The sequence below is a fragment of the Eretmochelys imbricata genome, chromosome 4 (assembly GCF_965152235.1).
Source record: "Eretmochelys imbricata isolate rEreImb1 chromosome 4, rEreImb1.hap1, whole genome shotgun sequence".
NCBI classification, from domain to species: Eukaryota; Metazoa; Chordata; order Testudines; family Cheloniidae; genus Eretmochelys; species Eretmochelys imbricata.
In genome coordinates this window covers 75080003-75104206 of record NC_135575.1, presented here as the reverse complement: position 1 = coordinate 75104206, position 24204 = coordinate 75080003, and the positions used below count along the sequence as shown (strand labels likewise).

The 24204-nt window shown below is 43.2% G+C and overlaps 1 protein-coding gene across 1 annotated transcript in view; it reads right to left on the bottom strand.

Annotated features, from left to right (window-relative positions):
• GALNTL6 (polypeptide N-acetylgalactosaminyltransferase like 6) overlaps positions 1-24204 on the bottom strand; it is a 906144-nt gene that overhangs the window by 30134 nt on the left and 851806 nt on the right. Inside the window, exon 9 of the mRNA XM_077814511.1 lies at positions 10621-10842. Within this exon, the coding sequence (XP_077670637.1) occupies positions 10621-10842 (222 nt within the window). The remainder of the gene's footprint in view (positions 1-10620; positions 10843-24204) is intronic.

Genomic DNA, 24204 nt, shown 5'->3' with positions numbered 1-24204 from the left:
CATGGGGAAGGAGGGAGAGAGTCACAAAGCTTGAGCTCCAGCCCAAGCCCAAATATCTACACTCCAATTTTAGCCCTTGAAGCCAGAGTCAATTGACCTGAGCCCTGAGACTCGGTGCGGCAGGTTTTTCATTGCAATATAGACATACTCTAAGTGTCCAGGCCATGAAGAGCAGGCACTGGCTCCTCACGGGCCTAGTGAGGGTCAGGATTTCCTTGACTGGGTAACATGTTAAAGCTACAACTTGCCTTGTCTATACTAGGATTTTAACAATTGTTAGCTAACACATGTTAACAAGATACCTCTTTCATAGTGTAGACAATACCTAGGAAGAATTTTGCTGAGACGGAAGGGTCTTGGCACACTGGATTGTGAGGTCATTCAGTACATAGATAGAGCGAATCATGGGAGGAGGGACATGCCATGAAGCAGAATCTGAAACATAGGCCAAAGTGGGATTGTGGAAGGCCTTAGAGGCAAGACGTTTAAGCTGTGGCAGGCCTTAAAAGTGAGGATGACGGGACATCATCCCTTGCTAATCTTCTGCACCATGACTGTCTGAAGCTAGGGATATTAGTCTGTTAGCTATGAAAAAAACAATATCCTCCACCGTAACTGATAAATGTTCCTGTTTCTTGGGCACCTCCATAAAATGCGGGAATTGTAAATACAAAATATTTTTGGCACAAAGTGTCAAAACTGCCAACTCAACTAAGAACTAGTATTGGGTTCGCAAAAAGAAAAGGAGTACTTGTGGCACCTTAGAGACTAACCAATTTATTTGAGCATGAGCTTTCGTGAGCTACAGCTCACTTCATCAGATGCATACCGTGGAAACTGCAGCAGACTTTATATATACACAGAGAATATGAAACAATACCTCCTCCCACCCCACTGTCCTGCTGGTAATAGCTTATCTAAAGTAATCTTCAGGTTAGGCCATTTCCAGCACAAATCCAGGTTTTCTCACCCTCCACCCCCCCACACAAATTCACTCTCCTGCAGGTGATAGCCCATCCAAAGTGACAACTCTTTACACAATGTGCATGATAATGAAGTTAGGCTATTTCCTGCACAAATCCAGGTTCTCTCACTCCCTCACCCCCCTCCAAAAACCCACCCCCATACACACACAAACTCACTCTCCTGCTGGTAATAGCTCATCCAAACTGACCACTCTCCAAGTTTAAATCCAAGTTAAACCAGAACATCGGGGGGGGGGGGGGGGAGGAAAAAACAAGAGGAAATAGGCTACCTTGCATAATGACTTAGCCACTCCCAGTCTCTATTTAAGCCTAAATTAATAGTATCCAATTTGCAAATGAATTCCAATTCAGCAGTTTCTCGCTGGAGTCTGGATTTGAAGTTTTTTTGTTTTAAGATAGCGACCTTCATGTCTGTGATTGCGTGACCAGAGAGATTGAAGTGTTCTCCGACTGGTTTATGAATGTTATAATTCTTGACATCTGATTTGTGTCCATTTATTCTTTTACGTAGAGACTGTCCAGTTTGACCAATGTACATGGCAGAGGGGCATTGCTGGCACATGATGGCATAAATCACATTGGTGGATGTGCAGGTGAACGAGCCTCTGATAGTGTGGCTGATGTTATTAGGCCCTGTGATGGTGTCCCCTGAATAGATATGTGGGCACAATTGGCAACGGGCTTTGTTGCAAGGATAAGTTCCTGGGTTAGTGGTTCTGTTGTGTGGTATGTGGTTGTTGGTGAGTATTTGCTTCAGGTTGCGGGGCTGTCTGTAGGCAAGGACTGGCCTGTTAATTTAGGCTTAAATAGAGACTGGGAGTGGCTAAGTCATTATGCAAGGTAGCTTATTTCCTCTTGTTTTTTCCTCCCCCCCCCCCGATGTTCTGGTTTAACTTGGATTTAAACTTGGAGAGTGGTCAGTTTGGATGAGCTATTACCAGCAGGAGAGTGAGTTTGTGTGTGTATGGGGGTGGGTTTTTGGAGGGGGGTGAGGGAGTGAGAGAACCTGGATTTGTGCAGGAAATAGCCTAACTTCATTATCATGCACATTGTGTAAAGAGTTGTCACTTTGGATGGGCTATCACCTGCAGGAGAGTGAATTTGTGTGGGGGGGTGGAGGGTGAGAAAACCTGGATTTGTGCTGGAAATGGCCTAACCTGAAGATTACTTTAGATAAGCTATTACCAGCAGGACAGTGGGGTGGGAGGAGGTATTGTTTCATATTCTCTGTGTATATATAAAGTCTGCTGCAGTTTCCACGGTATGCATCTGATGAAGTGAGCTGTAGCTCACGAAAGCTCATGCTCAAATAAATTGGTTAGTCTCTAAGGTGCCACAAGTACTCCTTTTCTTTTTGCGAATACAGACTAACACGGCTGTTACTCTGAAACCTAGTATTGGGTTATTTATCAAATATTAGAATATTCAATTTTACAATCTAGAGTTTTGAATGTTTAATTAAAGTATTTCCCTATTTCTCTTAATCAGTGGGAGGAATTACAATTACACTTTCCACCAAATCTCTTGGGTAGAGATATTTATAAAAAACCCTGCACTTTGTAGAGGAAGCTGATTCATGGGATCTGAAGCACTGGTGGAAGCCTGTGATTTAAGTAAGCATTGTGCTAGTCAAGGCTTTGAATGGTTAATATACGTAAAGATCTGGTTGACAAACTTTAGGTTGCTAAAAATGTCTAAATATGTTGTAAAAGTTAAAGACATATTTACACCCTGGTTGTTGGAACAAGCCCAAATGAGTTCTGTAGAAGACTGTTCAATATTAAGGACATTTAAAGGATTTTTTCCCTTTATACTGACAGGTTTCAGAGTAACAGCCGTGTTAGTCTGTATTCGCAAAAAGAAAAGGAGTACTTGTGGCACCTTAGAGACTAACCAATTTATTTGAGCATGAGCTTTCGTGAGCTACAGCTCACTTCATCGGATGCATACCGTGGAACCTGCAGAAGACATTATATACACACAGAGACCATGAAACAATACCTCCTCCCACCCCACTGTCCTGCTGGTAATAGCTTATCTAAAGTGATCATCAAGTTGGGCCATTTCCAGCACAAATCCAGGTTTTCTCACCCTCCGCCCCTCCACACACAAACTCACTCTACTGCTGGTAATAGCCCATCCAAAGTGACCACTCTCTTTACAATGTGTATGATAATCAAGGTGGGCCATTTCCTGCACAAATCCAGGTTCTCTCACTCCCTCACCCCCCTCCAAAAACCACACACACAAACTCACTCTCCTGCTGGTAATAGCTTATCCAAAGTGACCACTCTCCCTACAATGTGCATGATAATCAAGGTGGGCCATTTCCAGCACAAATCCAGGAGAGTGAGTTTGTGTGTGTGGTTTTTGGAGAGGGGTGAGGGAGTGAGAGAACCTGGATTTGTGCTGGAAATGGCCCAACTTGATGATCACTTTAGATAAGCTATTACCAGCAGGACAGTGGGGTGGGAGGAGGTATTGTTTCATGGTCTCTGTGTGTATATAATGTCTTCTGCAGTTTCCACGGTATGCATCCGATGAAGTGAGCTGTAGCTCACGAAAGCTCATGCTCAAATAAATTGGTTAGTCTCTAAGGTGCCACAAGTACTCCTTTTCTTTTTCCCGTTATACTGTAAACTCTTTCTTATGCTGAAGATTAAATAAGAACTTCTCCTTTTATCCTGGTTTGGGTGGTGATATATGGGTTGGAAATGAGTGGATGAGGCAGAGCCTGGAAGCAAACATACATATTTTTCTTACTATGCACATTTTGATGTGCCAGTTAAAACCATGCTGATCTGCAAAAATGCTATTTTATAAAACAAATTCTTTCCAAGAAGATTTGTTATTAAGGAAACCAAAATCTTGATTAATTTTAAAAATGTATACCCCTTTCATGAAAACCATCAACGTTTTCTACCTGTAATTTTCACAAAATATTTCTCTAAAGGAGGCTGCTTGATTTTCTGCCTCTTTGCAGGCACCTGTCTGTACTCTGCCATGATATGATTCACAGTCCTCTCAGGTCCTAGTTGAGTAGTTTCTCTTTGTCACTCCTTACATTCATCAAAGCTTAGGGGAGTTTTAAATGGCTCGTGCACTTGGATAGCAGCCCCTATCAGAAGAGAACAGAAACCGGAAGTCACTGTTCTGTGAATCCCTGAGACTGAACTGCAGCTATGAACTAAGTAGTATGCAGGATTCTATGCAGAAATTTAAAACAGCACAGTCTTCTAAATTGGAGTTGGGGAACTTATTTGGAGAATGGGCTGAGGCACTGAGAGTCGGGGGCAGAACGATGAGACTGCAGAGTTCCACTGCATAGTGCAGACACTTTTAAAAAGTGATCAGGAGTGCAGAGAGGCCATGCCCACTGCATATTTGCCACACCATCCAAATGTGGAAAGCAGATTTCTGGAATATTTTTGCTAATTGATTAGCTGTGAAGATAACTCATGTGATGTTATTCATGGCGGGTGTGAGTGACAATGCACAACTGATCAGTTTGACTGGGGACATTACAAGACAGAGTGCATCTTCTGTAACTGCTCATCATGAAGATCCAGGTTGCTCCAAAACACAGGTTGACAGCCAACAGCTGTCGCACATTATGCAAATTGCTGCTGCCACTACTCGTGGCACCAAATTTTCCCGACAAGACCAAAACGAAGGGATAGATTTTTTTCAAAAGTGACTAAGGGATTTAGAAGCACATAATACATAGAAAGCCCATGGGATTTATGCTCCTAAATCCCCTCAGCCAGTTGGAAAAATCTTTTCTTAAATGCTTTCTCCACACTTGGTAAATTTAGAATTGATAATGTACAAAAAGTCAGTGTCTCTTATGTTTAAAAAATATAATGACAGCTCAGTGACAGGGTAGTCACACCTTAAATTCCTTTATCTAGTTTAAAAGACAACATGAGAACTTTTTTTCCCCTTTGCGGAAATTTGCATTAATTTATGTCAAAAAAGATGCCACTGAGATAAACAGAACTTCCAGTGCTAACATAGTGACAATTCCTGCCTCTGATTAATTAAAAATACAGAAAACTATATTATTAAATTAATATCCCTTTTAGGCATTGAAAGCAATGCTCAGCTTTCAGCTCTGACGAGTTTCACTTGAGACAGAGTGAATTCCTGGCTTCACTGAAGTCAATGGCAAAGTTCCCAGTGACTTCCGAGGAGCCATGATTTCACCGAGGATGCTTACGCGTTCCTGATGAAGGCAAGTGTTGTGGTGAGTCAGAAAGGGAGAGGCAGTCCCTAAGGCAAGTTGGATCTCAGTTTTGTGCACTGAAGGTCACAAAAACATCAATTTCAAAATAAATATCAGTACTCTTCGGAATGTGTAACCTTCATCTAAAAATAACTTTATGTGGTACTATGGAATAATACCAGTTTAATGACATTTAATAACTGCAAGTGCATGTCTAGGATTCAGGAAATGACTGAAACAGAGTTCTCAAATGAGGTGTTTAAGTTATCTCCAGTACATGAAATGAATGGCAAATCATGTCAGAACTACTGCTCAGTTTAATAATCTGTCCAAATGATGTATTGCCCTGGAATAGCAAAGATGATGCCCCGACTCTGTTGTCAGGGTCACGGCAATTCAATACAGCATCATAAGAGGCTTCCAATTGCTACCAATTTACAGAATGCTTTTCACACAATGTGGTTTAGTGCCCTGAATACCATAGTGGCTGTATCTCCTAGAGAGAACATGAGCAGCATTCACTTGGGTGCAAAAATGGGAATGCCTCTGTTCACCCTCTGCCTTTTAAGTAAGCAGTACTTACACTGGCTTTACTACACTTATTAGTCCTTAGATTTATTATTTACTACACAATACTATTATTATTTACTACACAATATGTCCTTAGATAGTCTTTCAGACATCAGAATCTACAGACTGAATGCCAAGCAATGAGCCTCCTTTCATATTAACTGATATGCAGTAACTTAAAAGGTCCTGTTCTTTGTGTGAAACATAAAAAAGGAAAAGGCCAGGTTAAAAGAAGTCAAGCACAGCCTGAATGAAACATAGAGAAAGCAGGGGACTGTCGATCACAGGTTGACACTAACCTTGATGAGAGAATTTGAGTGGTGCAGAAAGTGTGCATATGCAATATGGGGCTGGGTGAATGTTATATTGCTTTTGTACAACATAAATATGACAAACTGATGGACTGAGATTGACTCAAAGTCATTAAGGATATGAAGCGGACACTTCTAAAAAGACATCTGTTTCTCTTTCAGAGAGAAGAGAGTTACTCAGTCCTAAAACTTTGATGCTTTTTCATATAGGCTATTTGGTTTAATTTCAGTGTTTCAGTTCTGGGATTTCCCATCACTGTTGTAAAGTGGTTCTATGAAATCTGTGAATTCTCATTGGGGGCCAGAGAGGAGTGGGTTCAGGCCCCATGACTTAGCATGAGCGCAATGCCAGACAGACTTACTGAATATTGAACAAGGCCTATAGCAGAACAGAGCCAAACCTTAACATTTAAGTTTTGGATCAGGAAAAGGGATGATTTTCCTGTAGGATCTTGATGATTTTCCTGTAGGATTTAACTGGGAATTGGTCCTGCTTCGAGCAGGGGGTTGGACTAGATGACCTTCACGGGTCCCTTCCAACCCTGATATTCTATGATTCTATGATTCTATGAAAGCAGGACACAAAGTCCAGAACCAATTTACTCATGGTCACCATTTTATGTTTCGTCTTTTAAAAAACACGTTCCCACAGACAATGTTAAAAGTTTGAAATGATTGTAAATACACATTGGACCATAAGTACTTTGAATCTAAGTTTTAAAACTATTAAATCATTCTCATGACAAATCTCATCCACCCCAGCACCATTTTTTACTTCACTGGACAAGACTTCAAGTACCAGCACTGCATGAAATTACATTTCTTTGAACAGAAAGGAGTGTTTATGCATCATTTAATGGATAGTAGACATACCCTTCAACTGGTAGCACATACTTGGCAATCCAGGACATAATCAGAAGGATCAAACTAAGCTGTTTTAATTTGCATTTTTCCCATGGTAGCAGTAAAAATAGTGTTACCCTCCTGTATAGATACAAAACTAATAGTAATATACTCAATATATACTAAGTCTCTCCCACATCTATTATACAACTGCCATTTTGCATGCATTTCAGAGCACAATACCAGATGGAGCACATACACTCTTCCAGCTACATAGGACAGCTACATAGGACAGTGGCACAATTAATTCCCAAAGATCAGGCAACATCAAGGGTGAAAAGGAGTTTGTTTAATTTACTTCTTTTCTATCATGAATAGAGTTTGCCAAGACATTTACCAGTCAAATTCCCAGGAGGTGTGTTTGCAAAAAGAAGGGAGAAGTTCCGAAAAGAAGGCTGCACACATCATTCACTAGTTAGGTATTAAGATGCTGGAGCCACAGATTGTCTGAGGACTTCATTGTTTACCTTGTCTCAGACTGGCACAGGGAAGCAGATGTAAATCCTTTCCAAGTACAAGTGGAGAAGGCAGTGAATGACAGTCCATCTTGGCACAGATGTCCCATAAAAGATTCTTGATATGCATAGCCAGTGAAGTTTTTCTGGCTGCTCGATTCTTCTAAAGTAATAAGGAGCAATCTGTTTTCCTTCCTTCAATTTCTAATTATAACAGCCATTGGCCGTTAAGTTTGTTCAAAGTCTCTGCAAGTGCTGACAAATTAATTAAAACTTTCCAGGAATGGGAAAGTCTCAAAAAAATATAGAGTAGCAGGAAAAAAACTTCAGCTAAGGTTAGTTTACGGATGGAACATATTTTTAGGGGAATGGGAGAGCCTTTGGGTCTCAGTTCCATTCTGTGGTGTCTGGGGGTATTTTTAATAGGAAAAAAGATACACAGTCCCCATGATTCATTTTAAAAACACCTTAACATCATATCAGACCAGGTGCCAGCTCATGCCAAGGCCCTCACTGAATACTCACAAATGCATAGCAGGAAACCAGTCTTGCTTACAGGGTGTTAGTATTATCAAAATAGATATTAGATGTTAAGTTGATAAAGATGTGTTCAGATTTTATGAAATGCTGGTAGACTGCTGCAAATATTTATCTCACTTATAATCCCTACAGCCCATGGTATAAAGTTATACTGAGTGTTTGCACTATAAACCTCTGTAATTTTTTAACTCACCAAACAGGAAAAGAAGCATTGATTAAGGTAAAGTGTTTGTCCATGGCCTACTGAAGGCAAATGACGTATTGTGTAGCATCAAAGGACAGAGACTTTGTTGATTGCATTCCTAACTCCTTCCGGGAAGGAGAGATGGATGCATAACTCAGCCCATAACTTTGGACTCTGGACCAGAGAGGATAAAAATCCCTGACAGGAGAAACTGAATCTTTCTTCCATGCTGTCTGAACTCTGAGGGGCAAAGATTCCTAAACATAAGCAAAGAGATCCCCATGCTGCCTGGCAAGAGTTAGCCCTGAAAGACATTTAGAATTTACAGATTACTATAACTGTCACCTTCTGAAATGTAGACTGAAACTTATTTGCTTGCTGTAAACTATAAATAATTCTCATTTATTCTTCCTAGTTAATAAATCCTTAGTTAGTTTAGAATTGGCTACCAGCATGGTCTTTGCTGTGAGATCCAAGGTCCAAGACCTGGGGTAAGTGACTGGTCTCCTGGGACTGGGAGCAACCAGAATATTTTATGATTTTTCATGTAAGTGACCATTTATTACTAAATCCAGCTTACCTGGGTGGCAAAATAGACTAGCGAGCCCAAGGGGTCTGTCTGTAACTCTATGGTAAGACTGCTATAATGATTCAGGAGTTGACATTAATTACTGGGTTGGCGAAATCTAATGATAGAACATACCACCAGTTTGGGGTGTCTGCCCTGCTTTTTGACAGTCTGCCCTGAGCTTGGCACGCACAGTCGTGAGCCACTCCAGACAGTGCATCATGTAAAATGTGTATTAATTGTGTAAAGCATGAATATCTGAATCTCACAGGTCTGGATATGGTCCTTTGCGCCTCTCTGGAGCATTGAGTGAGGATTGTACAATAGAGCAAGGTAGGTATATATCACATGTTCAAAGTCCTGCAGCTGCAGAGATGTGTCTGAGTGTGGGTTTTGATGGAGGGACATGGAGGAGTTACTGAACTTTGGTCTTTCCTGACTTCTTCTATTAATTTTCTATTGCCTCTGGGTATAACCAGTTCAAATGAAGTTTATGAAACAAAAATGAGGGAATTCACAGTGTCAGGAGTTTGCATATGTCAAGGCACTGGCACCATCAAGTACTTTGAGGTACTGTAGTTGGGGGCTAAAATAAGAGTGCAAAGGCCCAAGTGACTGTAATCTGAGAGGTTATTTTAAAAATCCTGCTACAATATGTAAAAAAATTGGTTTATTTTAAAATGTTCTTAAGAGAAAGGGACCAAAAACTGGCTAGATCTCCCCTCCTGGAGAATATCCTGGCATAATGGGCACCCCTGGAGGTTTAGGGGATTTCACCAAAAACATTTGTTCCAATTTAAACCCTTTCATTCCTTCAATTCACGTGTAAAATCTTATAATCTGAGAGCCCCAAGAAGTCCTCTAGCAAAACCAGGGAAGACTAGAATTGACATTACTGATACTTCCAAAGTTCTTAAAAAAAAAGACAGAAAAATATGTTAAAAAGTCAAGCCTTCTTTACAAATCATAATCAAAAAGAAAAAAAATCTTTTGCATCTCTCCTTTAAAGTGGAAGATGCAAAAGGCCAGTGCAATTTTTCCAACAAGACATATAAATTATATTCCTTCTCTACAGCCCTTGTGTATTAATTTATTTCTAATACATAACGCAACCTGTCGCCACAAGGTGTGCATTAGTAGGCTATTAGTGTGCTCCCCCAATATGTTAAGAGGAATAAATCTGAAGGCAGAATGCATCTGAGAAGCGCCCCAGCAACCTGCTAACACATACCCCAGCATGGCATAATAATATTAAAGTATGGCTCCTTATTTCCTTTTTGTTTAAACTCCAGCTGTGATACCACTAACCAAAGCCAACTATCAGAACATAGAATGAGGCAAGATGGGCCAATTTTTTTAGGAAAAGAACCCCACTCGTTGCATATTTACATTTGCATGTGCAAATCTGACCAGACAAAACACTAGATAGGTACCTAACGAATACCTAATTTATGCATGTAATTTGTAATAACACATATAAAAATGTGCACTGACCTCAGGCCTCCCTTGTCAAAAATCAGATTCTGAAAGCCATCCTGTAATATGCTGTAATGACTATTTGTTCTTTCTGAACCTCCTGTCCTTGTTGTGCAAGCACATCATGGTGCACGGAAGATTATAAGAGATTATACCGGGAACAGCCATAGACATCAGACATGTCAGTTTCTTATTTTAGTGGCTGTTTCATAGATCATTCCAATCACTACAAGCTCCCTTAATGACACCACTAGTAATAGGAGCCAAACCTCATTTCATAAGGGCTTTGTTATAATGTAAAAAGTTTCAGTAACTTTATATGAAATTCGGTGATCTACCAAATTGCTTTGCAATAAAGATGGAACATGCAGTTAAATTTAGTCTAGATTGGGTATTCCTTACCTCCCCCCAGGCAGCAGGTGGGGGCTCCACAGGAGGGTAATATTTAGGGACATCCCATGCCACTGCAGCCATGAACCACTTGAAGTCCTTGCACTTAAGGTGCTTGCGTAGCTCCTTCTGGGCTGAGATATCGCCTGTTGAGAGATGCCTGTACTCGGGCCGCCGCTGGTAAACGTACTCTGCAAACTCATCCATCCATGTCTCTGCCACACGCTTCAGGTTCTGTGTAGCAGAAAGAAAGAGTCATTAACCTGTCCATGCTTTGACTAGATGATATAATTGACACGAAGTAAAAAAACAACAACCCTGACTTGGAATCTTATCATGTTTTGGATGGTGGTGTATTAAATAAATGGTAAACCTCTTTGGAATTAAACACAGTTAGGAGCATGATTTAATTAGACAGATGGCTTCATGCAGTTTGTTTTTCTAATACTTCAGTGCAATTGCTGAATGGGGATTTAATTAACCAGATACAGTAAAAATTCAGCTAATTATTTCAATTGGAATCTCACTGTGAAGCTCCCATTTTTTTTACTTGATTGCTAATGTTGTTTTTCCATAGTTTTGATGCAGTTGAATTTTGAAATTGGAGTTTTGCTTCATATAGTAAAATATTATACGCAGTCCAATTTTTGAACAATGCATCTCCTTCAGGGCCCCAAAATGTCCCTGATATTTCAGAAGCCAGAGTGACATATCTGCAAAGACAGGCTTAGTAACAAGTCTGCTTAGGCTCTCTAGTTACACACAGCTAACTGGGCATTATTAATATATTCAGAAAGTAGGATGAATTCTGAATACACAACATTACATAAACTACTAATGCCTGTAACCAGTAATGCTGCATAGAAGGATGAGCTTAGGATAGTCAACAGAACAATGAAGCCACTTCCTTTTCTTGCATGGGTGTTTGCTCAGGTAGCTTGGAGGGGCCTGAAGATTGCTATTAGCAAATATCTCCAACGACTGCAGATGGGATACCAGATGGGGAGGGCTCTGAATTACTACAGAGAATTCTTTCCCAGGTGTCTGGCTGGTGAGTCTTATCAACATGTTCACAGTCTAACTGATCACCATATTTGGGATTGGAAGAAATTTTCTCCCAGGCCAGACTGGCAGAGACCCTGGGGTTTTTCATCTTCCTCTGCAGCACGAGACATGGATCATTTGCAGGTTTAAAATAGAGTAAATGGTGGATTCTCTGTAACTTGAAGTCTTTGAACCATGATTTGAGGACTTCAGTAACTCAGCCAGAGGTTATGGACCTATTACAGGAGTGGGTGGGTGAGGTTCATTGGCCTGCCATGTGCAGGAGGTCAGACTAGATGATCAGGAGGGTCCCTTCTGGCCTTAAAGTCTCTGACTGAGTTGCATCCCCATAAAACAGGGGTCTCAAACTCAATTTACCTTAGGGCCAGTGCCAGTCCTCAAATCCTCCCAGCGGGCCAATAATGTCACTGAAGATGGTGTTCAGAAAAAAAACACATTTATATTGTATGTTTTATTTCAAATTTCTTCGAAATAATAAAACTGTCCTACAACTTTATACAATTCTTCGCCTGCCAGAGAGTTTTTAGTGTTTGCCAGACACCTGGCAACGCTTCAGTTCTGTCAGTTTGTTGATGTTTGACCTCAGTGACTGAGCAGTTGAAACCTTCAGGATTGCAGCAAGAGGTGCAACAGATAGTTGTGTTCGGTATTTTGACTTGTTTATATTCATTGTGGAAAAAAGTGATGCTGCCTCCATGGCTGACTCTGCCCGGCAACTAATGATGGTCTCTCTGTCCCTCTCCCACAGCCAATGGGAGCTGCAGGAGGCCACGCCTGCAGCAGACAGAGCCGGCAGTGTGGCTGCATGCATCTCTCCACGGGCCGAAGTGGGGAGGTTCTCGGGACGCAACAAAAGCCATCCAAGTTTAGGTTGCATTACCTTTTTTGGATCGTTTCCACAGAGCTGGTGAGAGGATGATGTGGCCCCTCTGGACCTACCCGTACCCCAACTACTCCCTGGTCCAAGTCTGCCACTCCCCTCCCCTTCATCTGCATGGATCACAACTATGAAATCAATTGTGAATTCACCAGGGCTAGAATGCCACTGCCTATGCAACTGACTCCCACATCTGTGTGGGGCAAGGGAAAGTTGCATGTGAATGAGGCTCAGTCCAGATTTTTCTCTTGCCTGTCAAAAAGCAGGACATTCAGAGTAGAGGGTGACCCCTTCAATGTACACAGACACTGCAGCATGCATGGGTTTATGAGAGACCTTAAAATGCTACTTTAAATATTTTTTGAGTGGTTTGTATCTTTTTTTTTGGTATTTCATAAAGCCCTCTGATCATTTTGGTGCATGACACCACTGGTTCCAGTACACTTAGATAGGCAAGGGATTAAGTATGTCCTATTACACTTCTACAAGGGCGAAAAGAAATACTATTATGGCTACACATTATACAGACTTGCGGTCTAACTTTGCATCCTAAAATACATAATAAAAACCATGGACAAAGACTGGTAAGTTGTGGGCCAAACCACTGAGATGTTGAACACTTTCTGTGAGGTGCTGAGTGGCCTAAATACACTCCATAGGGGTGTGTCTTTTGCCTATTGAGCACCTTATTTTTCATCCTGCTCTTTCTGCATCTTAAACTTCTGTTTGCTTTTCTGACTGTCATTCCATGTTGAGCAGTAGTCTTCATTCAGCTGTTCCCTATGATACCCAGGACTTTTCCTTTGTTAGTGAGTTTAGAACCCAGTAAACCAGAGGTGGACAAACTATGAGGGCCTTCAGAACCATCCTGCCCAGCCCTTGAGCTCCCGGCCCGGGAGGCTAGCCAGCCCCAGGCCCCTCCCCTGCTGCCCCCCTTTGCCCACAGCCTCAGCTTGCCATGCTGCCAGCGCTCTGGGCGGCGGGGCCGCGAGCTCCTGCCGGGCAGCGCAGCAGCACAGTCCTGCTGCTCTGAGTGGCATGGTAAGGGGGCGGGGAGCGGGGGGGTTGGATAAGGAGCAGGAGCCCTGGGGTGCAGTCAGGGGACAGGGAGCGGTTGGATGGGGTGGAGGTTCGGGGGGGGCAGTCAGGGGACGGGGAACAGGTGGGGTTGGATAGGCGTGAGTCCCGGGGGGCCTGTCGGAGGTGGGGGTGTGGATGGGGGCAGGGCAGTCAGGGGACACGGAGCAGGGAGGGTTGGATAGGAGGTGGGGTCCCGGGGGGGCAGTTAGGGGTGGGGAGTCCCAGGAGGGGGTGGTCAGGGGACAAGGAGCAGGGGGGGTTGGATGGGTCAGAAGTTCTGAGGGGGGAAGTCAGGGGGCGGGAAGTGGGAGGGGGCAGATAGGAGGGTGGGGGCCAGGCTGTTTGGGGAGGCACAGCCTCCGGCCCTCCATACAGTTTCGGAACCCCGATGTGGCCCTCAGGCCAAAAAGTTTGCCCACCCCTGCAGGAAACAGTATGAGTAGTACAAATTATTCCTTCCAATGTGCATTGTCTTGCATTTGTCAGCATTCATCATGTTGCCTATTCACCTGGCTTTGTTACATGCCTCTTAAGTTTCTCTCAGTTTTCTTTAATCTTGACTAACTGGAATAATTTTGTCTTCTGCAATTTTCATGCCTTTGCCTCCTTTTTCATATAATTAATAATGTTAAACACTAGTCCTAGCATGAAACCATTTGGTAACATGGTGCTAACCTCCGATGATGAAAGCTGACCATTTATTCCTATATTTTGCTTAGCCAGTTTCTCAACCTATGGCTATTCAATTTTTTTTAAACAATTTGAGTGACAGACTTTGACAAAGACTTTTGTGAAAGTCCAAATAAATACGGCACCTGGTTCTCCTTTATCGACTGTTTTGACAGATTCAGAAAGAGGTCTTATAGATTAAGGCGGCAACAGATAATTGATACAACCAAACCCCACAAAATTAATATTATCTGTTCAGCGTTGGGTATGGACTCAGTACATTCATCTCTCCCCCTCACACACTTAACGTGCATCTTCACAGATGCCCCTTTTTCCAGAAGTTTCTCTAATTGGCTTTCATTTTCTTTCTCTGTCAAGTTAAAATCTGCACTTCCACAGCTGCCCAACGCAAAACACCATACGCACATCACATTGGGTGACATTCTGACACTAAAGGAATCTTATAGCCTTGTTTGTAAAAAACAAGATCCTCAAACCGTGTAATGTTCTGTTTATAGAATGCTAGAGCTGCAAAATGCTGATATGTTCTGTAATAAGATAGAAGACAATATACATCTGAGAATCAGCAACAGAAGGTAATGTAGCCTTTCAGAATTGTCTGTGCATATTTGTGAGCCTGATTCCTATTCTGATTTGCTTTCAAGATTCATTTGAAAACCACTCTCCTGAATTTTATTAATTTAGTTTGCTTCAAGCATCTGCACAAACCTAGATATCTCAGAACTAATAAGGCTTATCTGAATACAAAGACAGCGAGATACATCACAAATGAAGTACATTCGGCTGGTGCTGTAAGATAAGTTACTGTGTGCTTTGTCTCTGTGAAGCAAACACATTAAAACCAGAAGAATGGGGGCATGTGCAATTAAGGGAGTTTAAGAAATCACAACACTGAAGTCCCTGTTCTGAATGACTTATGCCCCACACAAGGTTGAATTTTGTTGCTATTTCATTGGAAACAAAACAAGGCAATTCTTCTGGGTAATTTACATGAAATTAGCCTTCAATAGCAAGGGAATGGGGTGTTGCCATGACAAAAGGAAATATAAATCTGATATAAGAATGACAGCTACAAAGGCAATATGACTCTCTTTCAGGGAACATTATAACATGGAAATCTCCCAACCACGTGAGAATACTATTTGCCCTTGCCTGTGTAGACAGAGCTAAACTAGATTTTAACCACATTAATCGGAGGAGGCAAAATCATGAGTGCTAATATTGCCTTTACAGTAGCACATCATCCTCTCATGTATTCTGTTTATCCCACGTTTTAATTAAAAACTATTTTAGACGTGTTTTAGAGTTTTAAAAGTATTATGATACTATTTTTTTTAAACGATGCCATCCGATCACTGACTTAGTACCATGAGTCCTACAGGACACCAAGGAAGAGGAAACTGGTAAATAACTGTAGCAGTGGCTTACCTCTTCAGTAGCAAATGTAGCTACTGCCTCAGTTTCCCCCTTCCTTTGTAGAGTAGTCTAGATCTCTGGCTTAACGAAATATACTCCATCCTTTCTGAAGAAACGAGTCCAGCAAAATAAAAGTCCAAAAGAAGTCCTTTAAACCTCCACTTGTTGGTGCAGGGGCTCACAAATGGTCTTTCACCAAGACAAATTATCACCCTTCCATGCACGGACTCCCAATCAACCTTTACTATTCGGCTTCTTCACAGCCTTTTGGTGGAAAACCATAAGCAGTGAATTTCTTAAGAGGATCGCCTAATCTTTTGAGGTCTTTCTCTACCCTCCCACTGAGCCTCTGGCTTTCTAGCCCACAACACCAACCTTTCCTCAGGGTACTTTACCCAACTCTTTGATTGTTGTCTTTTATAAGACTCTTTTAAAACCCCTCCCAGGCACCTTGTCTGGAGAGACTCAACAGCTTGCCCTATTACCTTCCATTCCTACCTCTTTCTGAAATGGCAAAATTATACATCTCTGCCATCCTTCCCAGTATGCACTGCTTCCCAACCTATCATTCCCCTACTATAACAATAAACCCCAGAATACCTTGATTTTGGACTGAACCTGAAACAGGGCCAGAGCTCGATCTTAAATGGCCAGAGACACCAATACATTTTAGAAATTTCTAAAAGTGCCTAAAGTAGTCTTTCCTTACATAATAATGTCCAACATTGAGATGCTCAAGGTACTGACTAGGCCCAAGATTTGTAGGAGTGGGCATTGGGACTCTTTAGATGACCAAGCAGGATGGCAAGCTCATCATACTCTTGAAATCTTCCTAAGACTCATGAGAACCCCTGAAGAGCCTATCTATGTAGCTATTCATATCACCATCATATCTGAGGACATAACAGGAATTTTAACATTCCTTCTGACATTCGTTGCTTGGTACTTAATAACTTTTAATATATAGTTAAATCCTTTCCTCTTAAATTTTGGAATGTGTAACCAGTGGACAATTTTTGCACCTACTCAAATGTTTTCAGATATCTGTTTTAAAGATCTAGGACATAGAAAATAGGTATTAATGCTTTCTTATTACAACATGTTTTATCTTCTAAGAGATTTCAAATTATATTAATTGAGGGGACATTGAAAAGTATATTTTTTAGTGGGGAAGAGGCACCATTGGGCTTACAATGGAAAGTAGAATGCAACATTAACCATGGACCAGTTTTTGCTCCACAATATTTGAACCATTTCCCTTTAAAATACACAGAATCTCACAAAATACTGACTAGCTAGTTACAAAGCTTCAACTTAAGAGGGTCTAGACCTTTTAGCCCTGGTCTACACTAGGACTTTAGGTCGAATTTAGCAGCATTAAATTGATGTAAACCTGCACCCGTCCACAAGATGAAGCCTTTTTTTTCAACTTAAAGGGCTCTTAAAATTGATTTCCTTACTCCACCCCTGACAAGTGGATTAGCGCTTAAATCGGCCTTGCCGGGTCGAATTTGGGGTACTGTGGACACAATGCGACGGTATTGGCCTCCAGGAGCTAACCCAGAGTGCTCCATTGTGACCGCTCTGGACAGCACTCTCAACTCAGATGCACTGGCCAGGTAGACAGGAAAAGGCCCGCGAACTTTTGAATCTCATTTCCTGTTTGGCCAGCGTGGCAAGCTGCAGGTGACCATGCAGAGCTCATCAGCAGAGGTGACCATCCAGAGCTCATCAACAGAGGTGACCATGATGGAGTCCCAGAATCGCAAAAGAGCTCCAGCATGGACTGAACGGGAGGTACAGGATCTGATCGCTGTATGGGGAGAGGAATCCGTGCTATCAGAACTCCGTTCCAGTTTTCGAAATGCCAGAACCTTTGTCAAAATCTCCCAGGGCATGAAGGACAGAGGCCATAACAGGGACCCGAAGCAGTGCCGCGTGAAACTTAAGGAGCTGAGGCAAGCCTACCAGAAAACCAGAAGGCAAACGGCCGCTCCGGGTCAGAGCCCCAGACATGCCGCTTCTATGATGAGCTGCATGCCATTTTAGGGGGTTCAGCCACCACTACCCCAGCCGTGTTGTTTGACTCCTTCAATGGAGATGGAGGCAACACGGAAGCAGGTTTTGGGGATGAAGAAGATGATGATGATGATGAGGTTGTAGATAGCTCACAGCAAGCAAGTGGAGAAACCAGTTTTCCCGACAGCCAGGAACTGTTTCTCACCCTGGACCTGGAGCCAGTACCCCCTGAACCCACCCAAGGCTGCCTCCTGGACCTGGCAGGTGGAGAAGGGACCTCCGGTGAGTGTACCTTTTAAAATACTATACATGGTTTAAAAGCAAACATGTGAAAGGATTAATTTGCCCTGGCATTCGCGGCTCTCTTGGATGTACTCCCAAAGCCTTTGCAAAAGGTTTCTGGGGAGGGCAGCCTTATTGCGTCCTCCATGGTAGGACACTTTACCACTCCAGGCCAGTAACACGGACTCGGGAATCATTGTACAACAAAGCATTGCAGTGTATGTTTGCTGGCGTTCAAACAACATGCGTTCTTTATCTCTCTGTGTTATCCTCAGGAGAGTGAGATACCATTCATGGTCACCTGGTTGAAATAGGGTGCTTTTCTTCAGGGGACACTCAGAGGTGCCCATTCCTGCTGGGCTGTTTGTCTGTGGCTGAACAGAAATGTTCCCCGCTGTTAGCCACGGGGAGGGGGAAGGGTTGAGGGGGTAGCCACGCGGTGGGGGCGGCAAAATGCAACCTTGTAACGAAAGCACATGTGCTATGTATGTAATGTTAACAGCAAGGTTTACCCTGAAAGAGTGTAGCCACTGTTCTATAAAATGTGTCTTTTTAAATGCTGCTGTCCCTTTTTTTTCTCCACCAGCAGCATGTGTTTCAGTGATCACAGGATCTTCTCCTTCCCAGAGGCTAGTGAAGATTAGAAAGAAAAAAAAAACGCACTCGTGATGAAATGTTCTCCGAGCTCATGCTGTCCTCCCGCACTGACAGAGCACAGACGAATGCGTGGAGGCAAATAATGTCAGAGTGCAGGAATGCACAAAATGCCCGGGAGGAGAGGTGGCAGGCTGAAGAGAGTAGGTGGCGGGCTGAAGACAGGGCTGAAGCTCAAATGTGGCGGCAGCGTGATGAGAGCAGGCAGGATTCAATGCTCAGGCTGCTGGAGGACCAAACCAGTATGCTCCAGTGTATGGCTGAGCTGCAGCAAAGGCAGCTGGAGCACAGACTGCCACTACAGCCCCTGTGTAACCAACCGCCCTCCTCCCCAAGTTCCATAGCCTCCACATCCAGACGCCCAAGAACGCGGTGGGGGGGCCTCCGGCCAACCAGCCACTCCACCACAGAGAACTGCCCAAAAAACAGAAGGCTGGCATTCAATAAATTTTAAAGTTGTAAACTTTTAAAGTGCTGTGTGGCATTTTCCTTCCCTCCTCCACCAGCTCTCCTGGGCTACCTTGGTAGTCATCCCCCTATTTGTGTGATGAATTAATAAAGAATGCATGAATGTGAAGCAACAATGACTTTATGGCCTCTGCAAGCGGTGATCGAAGGGAGGAGGGGAGGGTGTTTAGCTTACAGGGAAGTAGAGTGAACCAAGGGGTGGGGGGTTTCATCAAGGAGAAACAAACAGAACTTTCACACCGTAGCCTGTCCAGTCATGAAACTGGTTTTCAAAGCTTCTCTGATGCGTACCGCGCCCTCCTGTGCTCTTCTAACCGCCCTGGTGTCTGGCTGCGCGTAACCAGCAGCCAGGCGATTTGCCTCAACCTCCCACCCCGCCATAAACATCTCCCCCTTACTCTCACAGATATTGTGGAGCGCACAGCAAGCAGTAATAACAGTGGGAATATTGATTTCGCTGAGGTCTAAGCGAGTCAGTAAACTATGCCAATGCGCCTTTAAACGTCCAAATGCACATTCTACCACCATTCTGCACTTGCTCAGCCTGTAGTTGAACAGCTCCTGACTACTGTCCAGGCTGCCTGTGTATGGTTTCATGAGCCATGGCATTAAGGGGTAGGCTGGGTCCCCAAGGATAACTGTAGGCATTTCAACATCCCCAACAGTTATTTTCTGGTCTGGGAATAAAGTCCCTTCCTGCAGCTTTTGAAACAGACCAGAGTTCCTGAAGATGCGAGTGTCATGTACCTTTCCCGGCCATCCCACGTTGATATTGGTGAAACGTCCCTTGTGATCCACCAGAGCTTGCAGCACTATTGAAAAGTACCCCTTGCGGTTTATGTACTCGCCGGCTTGGTGCTCCAGTGCCAAGATAGGGATATGGGTTCCGTCTATGGCCCCACCACAGTTAGGGAATCCCATTGCAGCAAAGCCATCCACTATGACCTGCACATTTCCCAGGATCACTACCCTTGATATCAGCAGATCTTTAATTGCGTGGGCTACTTGCATCACAGCAGCCCCCACAGTAGATAGGCCCACTCCAAATTAATTCCCGACTGACCGGTAGCTGTCTGGCGTTGCAAGCTTCCACTGGGCTATCACTACTCGCTTCTCAACTGTGAGGGCTGCTCTCATCTTGGTATTCATGCGCTTCAGGGCAAGGGAAAGCAAGTCACAAAGTTCCATGAAAGTGCCCTTACGCATGCGAAAGTTTCGCAGTCACTGGGAATCATCCCAGACCTGCAACACTATGCGGTCCCACCGGTCTGTGCTTGTTTCCCGAGCCCAGAATCGGTTTTCCACAGCATGAACCTGCCCCATTAGCAACATGATGCATGCATTGGCAGGGCCCATGCTTTCAGAGAAATCTGTGTCCATGTCGTGATCACTCACGTGACAGCGCTGACGTCGTCTCCTCGCCCAGTATCGCTCTGCCAGGGTCTGGTGCTGCATATACTGCTGGATAATGCATGTGGTGTTTAATGTGCTCCTAATTGCCAAAGTGAGCTGAGCGGCCTCCATGGTTGCCTTGGTATGGCGTCCACACAGAAAAAAGGTGCGGAACGATTGTCTGCTGTTGCTCTGATGGAGGGAGGGGTGACTGATGACACGGCTTACAGGATTGGCTTACAGGGAATTAAAAGCAACAAAGGACGTAGCTTTACATTAATGAGTATTTCAGGCAGGACTTTACGGAGGGTTCCAATAAGAAATGGTGCACCTAAGTAATTGTTCTTATTGGAACAAGCAGGTTGGTCTGGCCTCTGATTGATACATGGCTAGATTTACCTCGCTGCACCTTCTCTGTGAGTGACTGCAGTGTGACCTAGAGGAATGAGTCCCCTAGATGGGGGAGGAGGGGAAGCAAATGAGTACAAAACAAATCTGGTCTATTTCTTGTTTTGATCCACTCCATCTATCTTTTACATCTTTGGCTGGCAGCAGACGGTGCAGAAGGACTGCAAGCCATCCACATCTCATGGCTGCTCGGCAGAAGATGGTGCAGTAGGACTGCTAGCCATCCTCATCTCTTGCCTGCTTGGCAGAAGATAGTACAGTAGGACTGCTAGCAATCCATATCACCTGCCTGCTCACCATAAGATGGTTCAATAGGACTGACTGCAGGACTAAAGAGAATGACCTGGTCAAGTCACTTCTAATGTAGTCCCTGCACCCATGTCTGCCCAGGCATGTCTGCCCACCTCGGACATGACGATGATGGCTATCAGTCCTACTGCACCGTCTGCTGCCGCAAGGCAAGGGGTTGCTGCTGCTGTGTAGCAATACAGTACCACGTCTGCCAGCATCCAGGAGACATACGGTGATGGTTACCTGAGCGGGCTCCATGCTTGCCGTGGTATGGCGTCTGCACAGGTAACTCAAGAAAAAAGGCGTGAAACGATTGTCTGCCTTTGCTTTCACAGAGGGAGGGAGGGAACGGGGGCCTGACGATATGTACCCAGAACCACCCGCGACAATGTTTTAGCCCCATCAGGCATTGGGCTCTCAACCCAGAATTCCAATGGGCAGCGGAGACTGCGGGAACTGTGGGATAGCTACCCACAGTACAACGCTCCGGAAGTCGACGCTTGCCTCGGTACTGTGGAAGCACTCCGCCGAGTTAATGCACTTAATGCACTTAGAGCATTTTCTGTGGGGACACACACACTTGAATATATAAAACCAACTTCTAAAAAAACCGACTTCTATAAATTCGACCTAATTTCGTAGTGTAGACATACCCTTAGTGTAAGTGTAAGGAACTTTATTCCCTGGACTCAGCTATCAGTAGGAAGCTCTTTCTGAAGTAGTCAATTACAACGTTCAAATAATACAAACCAGCTTCCTCATAGTTTGACTGCTCTAAAGGAGGTTTGTTGAATCAAGTCATCTTGAGCTCATTATCCTGGTTATCTCTACACATGCTGACAATATAGCCTTAATAATTACCACACACCTTTTTGTTTAAAGGAGTAAAGTCCAATGCTGAAAAACACATTCAAGAAGCAATCAATCTTAATACGTCACTTGAATGCATGTTTGCTCTTACGAAAACTAGAGTAAGCTCCAACCATATATTAAAGAAGTAACACAAATGGTTTATTTGTAAATGTTTAAAAGACCCATATTAGGGTCTTATCCAAGCAAAAAATATTTGTGCCCTTCCAAAATGCATGAGCTTTGGAAAGTGGTAGATTCTGGTTCCTGTTCTGGCGAATATATTGGAAGGTAAACTGGTCACTGCCAGCTCTCAAAAAAACCCCACCAAAGCTTTTCTGCAGTGGAGAGCTTTTCAGAGCAGCCCAGCAGGAGGAGAACATACATCAATAAGCACCCCTCTTTCAGTGCTCCACTTCTCTGGACTTTCTGACCCTATGCTTCTCTCACCTGCAATGTTAGGCAAGCAGGAAATACTCCAACTCTAAACTGGAATAACCCGCCTGCATGGCTGCTGGTGGGAAACCATGAAACTTGGTTAAATCTTTTTTTTTTTTAAAGAAAAAAAGAGAGAGAGAGGAGTTAATGGTAGGAGGACTGACTAGAAAATGGGAGGGCAACAGGTATTTCCTCCTCCCACATGTTGTAGGGCTGCGTTACTTGGGAATCATTCCCAGCCAATGCACCCATTAAAAATGGGGGGTTTAGGAAGTTTCAATTTTAAAATATGCTAATGTTGTAATAAAAAAGCCTTGTATTAACATGAGAAGACTCCATGGTTCTAAAACTAAACTGGATATTTTATTAAGTGAACTATCTTAGCCATGTGCATACAAACTGACCACCTGATGTCTTCTTCCCTCCTGCAACCTGTGCTTCTCCCTCCATGTTCCATGCAGGTTTCTACAAGCACAGATCTGGGGTTCAGGGTTTTTGCTGACAGGGACAACATTTGCTTGTTCTATACCAAATTAAAAACTCGTTTACTATTTGTTAGACTCACAAAAATGTTAAAGTATTTAAAACAAAAAATAAATAAATTCACATAAATCATTACTTCTCCCCTAGTCCCTCTCTCCCTATTTATAGAGTGTTTTAACTGGAAACTCTGTGTGACAGTCTCTCAAATGGCGTCAAATATCTTTGTCAAGAAGAAGAGTTAGTTTTGGGCGGCATGGTAGATCTCAGGTCCCCAACTTCAGTTATTACAGTGTGATCCTGTCTCCTCCAATACCTACCTAGGGCGGAGGGAGTAAAGAATAGCAAAAGAAAGGAAAATGAAGCTTTTGTTTCTGGGTTGTACGTGAGCTACTGGAAAAGCACAGATACAGCCCCCAGCACTATTTTCAGCATGCCAAACTGATCACAGCAAAGCATTGCTAGGTTAGATTTGACCTGGCTGGTTAAGCCAGACTCAATAAGGAAAACAAATATAGAAAGATTAAAAGAAAGACATAGGAAAACAAGGTTGGGAATTGACACGTCAGGTAGGGAAGTGGCAAGAATCTTAGGTTTACATCTCAGGAGTTTCTCAGGGCACAGCCCACAAAGATAATAATGCCATCTGGGTCTCTCTCCTTGTCATGTCTGGGCAGAACAATTTTCTGGATAAGGATGAAGAAAGCTTAATGGTGTGATGGTACATGCATATGTGCTTGTGTGGGGTGGAGACAGTTGTGATCATGAAGCGATGTCTCCAGAAGTGTTGACACTCTCACTCCACTGAAATTGAGCAATCGAAGCAAAGTATCCAGTTGTCCCATGCATGAACCTCATCTTGTTTTAATTACACTTTACTTTGTTGCTACAACTCTTACCTCACTAGGAGCCTTGAAAACCCTTAATCACCAGTTCTTTTAATTTAGGCAAACTCACTTAAAATAATTTTGTGACTCTGTTCTATGCTTTTTTTTTTTAACAATAATTTTACATCACATGTTCGTTAAATTAAAATTACTTTCTCCCTTTCACTTTCTTTGGACAGTTCAGGACTTCAGCACAAGGTAGAGTTCAACACAGCTACAGCGAGAGATAAATGTGCACTTTCTTACTCAATTGCTATTCTTGTTGGAATGTTTTGGGCCATTTTCGGTTCCTGTTTTTTT